The following is a 13,420-nucleotide window of genomic DNA, read 5'->3' as shown; positions in this document are numbered from 1 at the left end:
GAAAAACTAGATGTCTCCTCCCTAACACTGAAAACAAGAAGAGGATGTTCTCTCTTACCACTCCTATGCAAATTCATACCAGAAGTCCTAGATAGTATAATAAAACATGAAAAGGACATAAAAGGTATACAGATCAGAAAGGAAGAAATAAAAACTGTCCTTGGTTGTAGCTGACATAATTATCTATGTAACAAATTCTAAAGAACTGATCAAAAAATTGCCTGGAACTAGTAAGCAATTACAGCAAAGCTGCAGGATACGAAATTAATTATAAAAATCAACCACCTTCCTACATACCAGCAATGAACAACTGGAATTTGAAATTGAACACACAACACTATTTACATTAGCACTGAAAAATGAAGTAAATAGATATAAATCTAACAATATATGTACAAGATCTAGATGAGGAAATCTACAATATTCTGATAAAGAAACAAAAGAAGAACTAAATAAATGGAGAGAGATTCCATGTTCATGACTAGGAAGTCTCAATATTATTAAGATATCAATTCCTCCAAGCAGGGAGATCAGTAGGAGAAGGAAGGGAAGAATGAAGGGAGGGGTGAACAGAGGGGGAAATGAACCATTAGAGACTATGGACTCCAGGAAACAAACTGAGGGTTTCAGAGGGGAGAGGGGTGGGGGATTGGGCTAGCCCAGTGATGGGTATTAAGAAGGGCACGTATTGCATGGAGCACTGGGTGTTATATGCATACAATAAATCATGGAACACTACATCAAAAACTAATGATGTACTGTATAGTGACTAAATAACATAATAAAAAATTTTAAAAAAAGATATCAATTCCTCCAAACTTTGTAGATTTAATTCAGTCTCAATAAAAATATAAGAAAGTTATTTTGAGACATGTACAAACTGACTCTAAAGTTTATATGAAAAAGCAAAAAAGCTTAAAATAGTTAACACAATAATGAAAAAGAAAGTTGTAGGATGCACACTACCTGATTTTAGATCTTACTATAAAAGTGGTAAGTATAGGTGAAAAAATTGACACATATATTAATGGAACAGAGTAGATAACCCAGATACAGGTTTGCACAAATACAGGCAACTGTTCTTTGACAAAGGCGGAAAGGCAATTTAATGGAGAAAGGAGTCTTTCAACAAATGGCACTCTATGAATTGGAAACCAATATGCAATCAATCAATCAATCGAACATTACACCTTTCAGAAAATTAAGTCAATATGGATGATAGGCCCCAATGTAAATGGCAAAACTATAAGATATCTAGAAGAGAACACACAAAAAATAAAAGCAACTTTGAGTTTGGGGATGAGTGTTTAGATACAACACAAAAAGCATAACCTATGAAAGAAAAAATTGATTAGTCAGGCTTTATTAAAATTAAAAAATGTTTCTCTGTGAAAGGCACTGTTAAGTGCATGAAAATACACGCTACAGGTTGGGAGAATATTTTTTCAGAACAAGTACCTGTAAAGGATTTATATTCAAAATTTCCAAATGATTCTAAAAGTTCAACAAGAACAAAACCAAAAATACAATTAAAATATAGGTAAAAGATCTTAATAAACTACTCATCAACAAAGATATACAAGTGGCAAGTAAGAATATAATATGTTCAATGTCATTAACATTAGGAAACTGCAAATTAAAACAATGAGATACCACTATTAGAATGGCTATAATCCAAAAAACCTGACACCACCAAATGCTGGTGAAGACGTAGAACAACAGGAAATCTCATTCATTGCTGCTGGGAGGCAAAATGGTACAGCCACTTCAGGGGATCATTTGGCAGTTTCTTATATAGCTCACCATATGCTTACTATACATTCCAGCATTTATAATACTAGGTGTTTATCCAAATGATTTGAAAACATACATCTATGCAAAAACCTGAGCAAATGTTTACAGCATCTTTTTTCATACTTACCCCAAACTAGAATCTACCAAGATGTCCATTATTCAGCTATAAAAATAAATGAGGTAGGAAGCTACAAAAAGACACAGACCAATCTTTAATGCGTATTGGTTGTGAAAGAAGCCAGTCTGAGAAAGCTACATAATACATGATCCGAGGCACATGACATTCTGGAAATGATAAAACTATAAAGTCAGTAAAAAGATCAGTGGCTGCCAAGGGCTCAGAAAGTAGGGAGGGATAAATAGGTGAAAGATAGGGGGATTTTAGGGCAGTGAGGATTATTCTGTATGATACTGTAATGTTGAACACACATTTGTCAAAATCCATATAACTGTATAACACAAAAAGTAAACCCTAATGTAAACTATGGTCTTAAGTTAGTAATAATATATCAGTATAGGTTTGTCAATTGTAAAAAATGTGACACACTGATGCAAGGTGTTATTAAGAGGGAAAACCGTGCTGGGGTTTGGGAATGGGGTATACAGGAACTCTCTGTACTTTATGTGCAATTTTTCTATATACCTAAAAAAAAATGGCTCTAAAAATGAAGTCTTATTAAAAAGTACGCTTCAGTATTGTCTATTCCCACCATATCTCGCTGGTATTAAACAATAAATTTCTGCCTCCTCATAGTAAAGATAATACTGTGCTTGTTCTCCGTATGTTCTATATGGCTATACTAAGCAGCTGAAGACGTGAATACTGTTTCTAATAATTTTCCTTCTTAATCTTATTCCTTCAATTAATATTTTTTCTTTTTTCTTTTTTTTCAACTAAGGCTTTTCTCTCTTTCTCTCTTTTTTAAAGATTTATTGTTGTATTTGAAAGACAGAGTGTGTGAGTGGGGAGAGAGGCAGAGGGAGAGAGAGGATGCTGAAGCGACTCCCCACCAAGTGTGGAGCCCGACATGGGGCTCAATCCCAGGACCCTGAGATCATGACCTGATCTGAAATCAAGAGTCAGACACTTAACCAACTGAACCACCCAGGCACCCCTCCTTCAATTAATATTTATGGGGTACCTGTTCATGAGCCAGTTACTATACTACTTGCCATGAATTTCAGGGCACAGACTACAATCTGTTGCCCTTTCTTGTATTACAGGGGCTGCTCTTAATAGCTGGCCATTTTGCAGTATTGTACATATGAGACCCTCAGCAATCCCTTACTGCATGCTGTGAAGAAACAGATCTTTATTCTTTATTCCTAAAGCTTAAATTACTTAGCTTGATAATTTCATAGAAGAATTGAAAAATAGAATTGCTTTACTCATTTCCTGACCCAAATGAGTTTAGTTCTATGACCACAAAAATTATTAATAGTATCATTTATTGATTAAATCTCCTCTAAATATTATCCATTATTTTAAAGTACCATCTTGTGATGTAAGGTTTTATTTGCCACATATACTATAAACCCACTCAAAGTATGTTTTAAACTATTAACAAAGCTGTTGCTTTAACATAAAGCAATATTTATATCCCCTTCTTTAATATAGAGAAACAGTAATATCTTCGGATTGTTATGAAACAGGTAAAGCGTATTTTTTGACTCAAGATTTAAGAATTTCACATCATGGTCCCCTCCCCCTTCCTTCTTCTCTCTCAACTAATCTCAATGACTACATTTTATGAGGGAACATTAGGGCTCTGCATGTCTATCAAACTTCCATCAGCAAATTACATTTCTTCCAGATAAATTGTTTCTTTTTTTTGAAGCTATTCACCCAAAAGCATATGTTTTAAAGTTGATCACTTGTGAATTTTGCTATCAAGATTTGCAACATCTTGATGTCACGTGCATTGACAACGTGTTTTAAATGGTCATGTTAATTTTCAACTAAGGAAAATAAGATAATATATAGAGATATGATATATATTTATCAATAAGTACTAATATAGACATCAAAACTGTATATGGAACACAAAGTTAAAATAATGACACAATAAGATATAATCCATATATATCTATTTAATACTTTATTTTCTAACTTTTGTGATTTCTGAATAACTGACTAGGTGGATCTTCGAGATGTTTCTCTTTATTCTGATTTCATGAATTTATTCATTTACTCACTAATCAATATTTACTGAAGCCCTAGAATGTATAAAACACTTACTAAATGGTGATTTTGTGCTCTAGAATCTCATGTTCTTGAAGAATGAGAGATAAAGAAGATACCAAATATTTACTCTAATTGTTGACCATATAACAGACTTATGAGCACAGACGAATGGAACAAGGGAGATGTGCAATAACTATGGAATTAATGAATTAGAAATGGTCACCACATTATTTTGCTCGTTCCCTCAGGCATGATGAATGAATAGAATAATAGAATCCAGGAGCCCTGTGGTTCTCTAGTTAAGTGCTTCTGAATGGATGCCATCTCTACATTACCTGCTCCCAGTATCCCCATGGTACTCCTAACCCCAGCTATTCTAACTACTTTCAGTTCTTTTCAATAGAATTCACTGTCTCATCTCTCTAGAACTTTGTGCGCATAACACCCTCCTCCTGGAACTCTTTCACTCCCTTCCCTAATCTGCATTGCAAATGACAACCTAATCTTCAAGACTCCGTTTAAAATACCTGTTGATTGAAATAATTTATTGTGCACCTAGGCAGTTAGTTTACAAAGATGAATAAAACATGGTCCCATGGGGATTCACTTTCTATAGAGTAAAATATAATTGGAATAAAACACCACCTTTCCATATGCTTATTCCCTAATGATATTCAATAATTATAAAGCTCTATGTTCTTTGAATTTGCCTGCAGAAATCCGCTCAGTGCCTTTTAGTTGATTTCACAATTAACTTAATATTTACTAAATACTAACTTTGATTCAAGCATTTGCAGGAGAAACACATTAAGAATCTTATAACCCTCCAAAATAAATAACCATACTATGAAATTCATACTGGGTTTATATTTTGATATTAAGGTAAAATGTGATTTTGTTCTCTTGCATGCAATAACGGTAATTTTTTTAAGAGAATACCTGTATTATACTGGCCTGACTGGAATATTTATCTTTGGAAATTCTGTTGAATGAATAAAATGAGTAATTCTAAATTATTTTCCTAAGTTTGATGCATTACTAAATACCTAATAGGAACTAATTCTGAACAAAGCCTAGTACTGCAAATACAAAAGACACAGGAGACATTGAAAAAACAAATTCTATATATTATGCCTAAGGAATATACATATATAAATGTGTGTGTGTGTGTGTACCACATAAGTGGTCAAGTAAGATTATATTGTGATGAGAAGAACAATGAGTAGAATTTAGAAACCCAGAAAGGAGATAAGAACCGCATTTTAGAAACAGAAAGTGAAGACGGGTGAGAAGTAATGGATAAGACACTCTGAGAATAGTGACTTTTTTTCCCTTAAGACTGAAGCAGAAGATCTGTTTTATACAGTGGAAAGAAGAAATTGGAAAGGTCAGAGAGAGCTAGGACCATGAACAGCATGCATAATTTAGATGCCACTTTGGGTAAGCAACAGGAAACCATCAAATGCTTTGACAAGGGAAGTCACATGTTAATAACATTTTTTTTTTTAAGATTTTATTTATGTATTTGACAGAGAGAGACAGCCAGCGAGAGAGGGAACACAGCAGGGGGAGTGGGAGAGGAAGAAGCAGGCTCCCAGCAGAGGAGCCTGATGTGGGACTCGATCCCAGAAGCCAGGATCACACCCTGAGTCGAAGGCAGACGCTTAATGATTGCGCCACCCAGGCGCCCCGTTAATAACATTGTTTTAACAGGAGATTGGTTTTACTGCAATATATAAAGGAGATTGGAATGAAAGGGACTACAGACAGAGAATTTAATGAGGTAATTTCAATTGCTCAAATATAACGGAAAAACCATCTGAACTATTATGGAGCTAAAATATATATAAGTAGCAAAGGGTAACAACATTGGGTATAATCGAAAAATACAATTTGGGGAGTTTCTTTCTTTCTTTTTTTCTTTTTTAAAGATTTATTTGTTTATTTGACAGAGAGAGACAGCCAGCGAGAGAGGGAACAGAAGCAGGGGGAGTGGGAGAGGAAGAAGCAGGCTCATAGTGGTGGAGCCTGATGTGGGGCTCGATCCCGGAACGCTGGGATCATGCCCTGAGCCGAAGGCAGACGCTTAACGACTACGCCACCCAGGCACCCCTGGGGAGCTTATTTCCAACTGTTTTCTCTTTCTTTTTTTTTTTTTTTTTTTTTTTCCAATATTGCATTTGAGAAAATACTGGCTATGACAAAATCAGTTGAAACTATTTCACTAGTCCTGAAAAACTTTTTGAATGCATTACATATATTTACATTTAAACAAAAATATCTAATAATTTGAAATATCTTTGGAAGTTGTAGAGTAAGACTACCCAACTTCAAGACTTACTATAAAGCTACAGTAATCAAGACAGTGTGGCATTGGCCAAAGAACAGACAAATAGATCAGTGGAACAGAACAAAGAGCCTAGAAATAGATGCACATACATATAGTCAACTGATCCTTGACATAGGGGCAAAGGCAATACAATGGAGCAAAGAGAGTCTCTTCAACAAAAGGTACTGGAACAACTGGACATCTGCATGCAAAAAAAAAAAAAAAAAGAATCTAGATACATACTTCACACCCACTACAAAAGTTAACTCAAAATGGATCATAAACCTAAATTCAAAACACAGAACTATGAAGCTAGTAGAAGATAACGTAAAAGAAAACCTAGATGACCTTGGGTATGGTGATGCCTTATTAGACACAACAACAAAGACACAATTCATGAAAGAAAAATTGGATCCTATTAACATTAAAAACTTCTCCTCTGTGATGGACAATATCAAGAGAATTAGAACACAAGTTACAGACTGGGAGAAAGTATTTGTGAAAGACACATCTGATAATGGATTATAATGCATTATATATAGAGAACTCTTAAAACTCAACAATAAAAAAAAAACCCAACTTAAAAATGGGCCAAAGACCTTTTCACACACCTCACCAAAGATATACAGACGTCAAGTAAGTATTTGAAAAGATATGTTGTACGCCATATGTCATTAGGGAAATGCAAACTAAAACTACAATGAGATACCACTACACGTCTTTTAAAATGGCCAAAATCCAGAACACTGAGAGCATCACATGCTGACGAGGGTATAGAGCAACAGGAACTGTCATTCATAATTAGTGAGAGTACAAAATGGCACAGCCACTTAGAAGACAGTCTGGCAATTTCTTACAAAACTAAAAATACCCTTACCATAGGATCCAGCAATCATGCTCCTGGGTGTTTACCCCAAAGACTTGAAAACTTATATTCACAATAAAACCTGTGCCCAGATGTTTATAGCAGCTTTGTTCACAATTGCCAAAACCTGGAAGCAACCAAGACATCCTTCAGCAGGTGGATGGGAAAATAAGCTGTGGTCCATCCAGACAGTGGACTATTACTCAACGCTAAAAAAAAAATGAGCTATCAAGCCATGAAAAGACAGGGATAAACCTCGCATGCGTACCACTAAGTAAAAGAAGCCAGTCTGAAAAGGCTACATCCTACATGATTCCAATTATATAACATTCTGAAAAAGTTAAACTAGGAGACTAGGTTTCCAGGGGTAGGAGAGAGAGATGAATAGGGAAACACTGAGGATTTTTTGGTGTAATGAAAATACTTCATATATTATAACAATGCATATATGTCATTGTTCTTTCCAAATTCATAGAATGTACAACACCAAGAGTGAACCAACCCTAAGGTAAACTATGGACTCTTGGTGATTTTGATGTGTCAGTGTACGTCCATCCTTGGTAAAAAATGTACCACTGCAGTGGGTGAAGCTGACACTCAGGAAGGCTATGCACGAGTGGGGGCAGGAGGTGTATGAGAAATCTCTGCCCCTTCTTCTCAAAATCTGTCATAAATCTAACACTTTAAAAAACAGTTGTTTTTTGAAGACTGCATATTGGGTGATTTTATTTACATATAATATCTAGAAAAGGCAAGATTATAGAGACAGAAAGCAAATCACTGGTGGCCTGAGACTGGGGGTGGGAGCACGGATTGAATGCAAAGGGGCTTGAGAGATATTTTGGGGGAAATGGGAGAGTTCAAACCTGGAATGTGGTTATGACTGCAAATTCCACAATTTTTCAAAGAAATTACTGAAACATATACTTACAATGAAATTTTATGGCATGTTTGTTGTATCTCAAAAACAGGCGTAAAATATATTTTACACGTGAGATAGGTAAAAGTATTGTGGTCATGCTGCCTATGTCATCACAAGTATAACAGGGCTAGCTACGGTGGAGCAGAATAATTATATGGAAAATAGAGTCTGTATAGGTTACCTGATCATCTCTACTTAGCTAAACCACTTCATAACCCCAAACCATTAAAGTTTACTGAAAAATATTCCATCGATCTTTAAAATTTTTTCTAGATATGTCTCCTGAGGCAAGGGAAATAAAAGCAAAAATAAACTATTGGGATTACATCAAAATAAAAAGCTTCTGCACAGAGAGGGAAACAATCAACAAAACAAAAAGACAACCTATTGAAGGGGAGATGGTATTTGCAAATGACATATCTAATAAAGGGTTAGTATCCAAATTCTGTAAAGAACTGATACAATTCCGGGGCTCCTGGGTGGCACAGCGGTTAAGCGTCTGCCTTCAGCTCAGGGCGTGATCCCGGCGTTATGGGATCGAGCCCCACATCAGGCTCCTCTGCTATGAGCCTGCTTCTTCCTCTCCCACTCCCCCTGCTTGTGTTCCCTCTCTCGCTGGCTGTCTCTATCGCTGTTGAATAAATAAATAAAATCTTTAAAAAAAAAAAAAAGAACTGATACAATTCAACACCCAAAAAACAAATAATCTAATTTAAAAAGGGGCAGAAGTCATGAACAGACATTTCTCCGAAGTAGACATACAGATGGCCAACAGACACATGAAAGATGCTCAACATCAGGGAAATGCAAATCAAAACTACAACGAGATATTACCTCACACCCGTCAGCATGGCTAACATTAACAACACAGGAAACAACAGGGATTGATGAGGATGCAGAGAAAGGGGAACCCTCTGGTACTGTTTGTGGCATGCAAACTGGTGCAGCCACTCTGGAAAACAGTATGGATGTCTGTCAAAAAGTTAAAAATAAGGGGTGCCTGGGTGGATCAGTTGGTTAAGCACCCAACTCCTGGCTTCATTTTTTTTCTTTTTTAAAGATTTTATTTATTTATTTGACAGAGAGAGACAGCCAGTGAGAGAGGGAACACAAGCAGGGGGAGTGGGAGAGGAAGAAGCAGGCTCCCAGCAGAGGAGCCTGATGTGGGGCTCGATCCCAGGACCCGGGGATCATGACCTGAGCCAAAGGCAGACGCTTAACGACTGAGCTACCCAGGCGCCCCTCAACTGTTGGTTTCAGCACAGGTCATGACCTCAGGGTTGTAAGATGGAGCCCCGTGTTGGGCTCTGCACTCACCATGGAGTCTGCTTGAGATTCTCTCCCTTTCCCTCTCCCTCCCTGCCCCCCTCCCCACTTGTGTGCATGTGTGCTCTCTCTCTCTAAAATAAATAAAATCTTTTTTAAAAAGTTAAAAATAAAACTACCCTGTGATCTAGCAATTGCACTACTAAGTATTTACCGAAAGGAGACAAAAAATACTGATTCAAAGAGGTACATGCACCCTGATGTTTATAGCAGCACTACCCACAATAGCCAAATTATGGAAAGCGCCCACATATCCACTGACTGATGAATAAATAAAGAAGACATGGTATATGTATACAATGGAATATTACTCAACCATCAAAAAGAATTAAATCTTGGCATTTGCAAAGATGTCGATGGAGCTAGAGAGTATCATGCTAAGTGAAATAAGTCAGTCAGAGAGAGCCAAATACCATATGATCTCACTCATACATGGAATTTAAGAAACAAAACAGATGAAAAAAGAGAGGCAAACCAGGAAACAGACTCTTCACTAAACAGAAAAAAACTGGGGGTTACTGAAGGGGAGGTGGGTGGGGGATGGGTGAAATAGGTGATGGGGATTAAGGAGGGTACTTGCTGTGATGAGCACAGGGTGTTGTATGGAAGCGTTGAATCACTATATTGTACACCTGAAACTAATATTACACTGTATGTTGACTAACTGGAATTTAATAAAAACTTAAAAAAAAACTACAATGCGATATCTCCTTACACCTGTCAGAATGGCTAAAATAAAAAACACAAGAAACAACGTGTTGGTGAGGATGTGGAGGAAAAGGAATCCTCTTGCACTGTTGGTGGGAATATAAACTGGTGTAGCCACTGCGGAAGACAGTATTGAAAATATAACTACCCTATGATCCAGTAATCGCATTCCTGGGTATCTACCCAAAGAACACAAAAACACTAATGAAAAAGGATATAGGCAGCCCTATGCTTATTTGTTTATTGCAGCATTATTTACAATAGCCAAATTATGGAAGCAGCCCATTGATAGATAAATGGATAAAGAAGAAATGGTGTATACACACACACACACACACACTCCAGCCATAAAAAATGAAATTTTGCTACTTGCGATAGCAAGGATGGAGGGAGAGAGGATAATGCAAAGTGAAATAAGTCAGTCAGAGAAAGACAAATACCATATGATTTTACTCACATGTGGAATTTAAGAAACTAAACAAACAAAGGAAAAAAACAAAGAAAGGCAAACCAAGAAACACACTCTTAACTATAGAGGACAAACTGATGGTTACCAGAGGGGAGGTGGTGGGATGGGTAAAAGAGGTGAAGGGGATCAAGAGTACACTTATTATGATGAGCATGGAGTAATGTACAGAATTGTTGATCACTATATTGTATGCCCCAAACTAGTGTAACACTGTATGTTAACTTTACTGGAATTAAAATAAAAAAATTAATGAGAGTGGGCTACAAAAATACATTAATTACATCCTTTGAAAACCAAATAGAGGGGCACCTGGGTAGCTCAGTCAGTTAAGCGTCCTACTCTTGGTTTCAGCTCAGGTCATGATCTTAGGGTCCTAAGATCGAGTCCATCATTGGGCTCCACACTCAGCACAGAGTCTAAGATTTTCTCTCTCCCTCTGCCCCACCATTGCTCATGTGTTTTCTTTCTCTCCCAAATAAATAAATAAAATCTTAAAGAAAAAAGAAAAAGAGAAATACTATCCTAAATTTCAGTATCAATTTACTTTTGTTTCTTGTTTTTTTGGTCTTTACTTTGTACACCCTATTTCTCCAATTATTAATTAAAAATTATGAAATATATTAAGCTTGGATTCATAGAAGCAATACTTCTTCGGCTTAAATAGCAAAGATGACATAGTAGAATATCCATCTTAAATTTTGTTTCTCAATTCAGCATAAATTACATTCACAAAACCAGTAACATACTTCTGCTTGATATATTACCTCGTCTGACTTGTCAGCTTGAAGTCCACAATAGATTCCTTAAATAAACCAATGCCTTCAATATCAATGACATCATCCACATCAGGCTCAGTAGCAACCAACGCTATGGGAAACGTCCAAATTCCATCTGTTATGCACTCTATTCTCAGCATAATTTGAGTGCTTAAATAGAAAAAGAGATTACAAAGGATACTGCAGGAAAACAAGCAAAAGGAGAATACAGCAGACCAATATCTAGGGTGAAAATGTAAGCAAACCTTGTAGTTTTGGTAAAAATACTGGGACTTTTAATTCTTTTTTTTTAAATTTTCTATTTATTTCTATTTTTTATTTCTATTTTTTTTAAAGATTTTATTTATTCATTTGAGAGAGAGAGAGAGAGATACAGAGTTCACAAGCAGGGGGAAAGGCAGAGGGAGAGAGAGAAGCAGACTCCCTGGTGAGCTGGGAGCCTGATGTGAGGCTCCATGTGGGGCTCGATCCCAGGACCTGGAGATCGTGACCTGAGCCAAAGGCATACACTTAACCATGTGAACCATCCAGGCGCCCCTGGGACTTTTAATTCTTAAAAAAAAATGCAGGTTACTGCAAATTACATTTTAGGAATAAATTTTAGGTCTTTGGTTATATTATCAATCTTCCTGTGAGATAATTATTTTGTAGCACATCTTATCTACTCTCTAGTTATTTACTAAGAACCAGTAAAATATGCAGAATTGACTGCAAATTTTCTGTAACCAGCACAGAATATGGTAATATTTAAGAATCCAAGGCTAGGGGCGCCTGGGTGGCACAGCGGTTAAGCGTCTGCCTTCGGCTCAGGGCGTGATCCCGGCGTTATGGGATCGAGCCCCACATTGGGCTCCTCTGCTGTGAGCCTGCTTCTTCCTGTCCCACTCCCCCTGCTTGTGTTCCCTCTCTCGCTGGCTGTCTCTATCTCTGTCAAATAAATAAATAAAATCTTAAAAAAAAAAAAAAAGAATCCAACGCTAGGTTGGCAAAGTGACCCAGGTGTTAAACAGATAGGTCTGTATGGAAATTTTGTTCAAAAGGAAACATTGTGAGAAAGTGTTTTCAATTCTTATTTCATGTAGAAAAAATTATATTTTCTGTGAACACTTACAAGCTCATAAAATTGATATAAAGATTTTTTAAAATTAAATTGCAATTTTAAATTAAAAAACCACAGTTTACATAATAACTTATAATTGAGTGGCAGCTGAATTAATTAAATGAATAGAGATAGCCTTTCTAAGTACTTGGCTATAAAGGAGAGTGGAGACATAGGGCAGTAGGTGAAACTGAGGAATGACTACTTGTTTGTTTGCTTGCTTAAGGTGGAAATAATGCAAGCATGTAATGGTGTGGCTATAATATCGCATGTCAGATTGGACAAAGAAACCACAATCCTTTTACATAAAACTCTCAGAAAGAACAGCAGGTCAAGAGTTCCAGGAGAAATTTGAGCTAAGATAATTATTATTTCTTAAGAAACCCTAAGACAAATGATATCGATTATTTATCTATTAAAAAATGTTTAGACCTGTGTTAAATTAGAATCATTAGGCTGATTCATGACCATATTAACTACTGATCTCTCAAGTTTTTGAATTAGACCCTTGATTTTTATTGAAAGAAAAGGTTAAGACCTGTAGAAATAACCTTGTTTATTTTTGTGAAATGACCAGTTAGGGCCCTGACCATTATTATTTTTTTTATTATATACACTATTCTGTGAAAAGGGGAATGTGACAAAATTACCTTATATTTACTGTTGTGAAATAATGTTATATTTTCTTTTCACCAAAACATGAAAAATTTGTTTTCTTTTTTACTTCACCAAACAGGAAGAAAATAATTGAATTTAATACTTATTTTACTTATCTAGGTAAAGCATGGTTTAGGTATAATTATTTTCTTGTTCTTTTTCATAATTCAGAGCTATTGGGTTTATTTTGATTTTTCTCATTTAACTGTATGTCTTCCAGTGAACCATCCCAAATAAATAAGGAAGAAGGAATGACAAAAGCAAATGAATATATACATATATACACAAAA

At 36.0% G+C, this 13,420-nt stretch overlaps 1 protein-coding gene across 1 annotated transcript in view; it reads right to left on the bottom strand.

Annotated features, from left to right (window-relative positions):
* The window catches only part of CFAP47 (cilia and flagella associated protein 47), a 484,475-nt gene that overhangs the window by 31,123 nt on the left and 439,932 nt on the right, over nucleotides 1-13,420 (bottom strand). Inside the window, exon 62 of the mRNA XM_034649559.1 lies at nucleotides 11,363-11,524. Coding sequence (XP_034505450.1) covers nucleotides 11,363-11,524 — 162 coding nt within the window. The remainder of the gene's footprint in view (nucleotides 1-11,362; nucleotides 11,525-13,420) is intronic.

The sequence above is a fragment of the Ailuropoda melanoleuca genome, chromosome X, assembly GCF_002007445.2.
Source record: "Ailuropoda melanoleuca isolate Jingjing chromosome X, ASM200744v2, whole genome shotgun sequence".
Lineage (NCBI taxonomy): Eukaryota > Metazoa > Chordata > Mammalia > Carnivora > Ursidae > Ailuropoda > Ailuropoda melanoleuca.
This window is presented reverse-complemented; position numbering and strand designations above follow the sequence as displayed.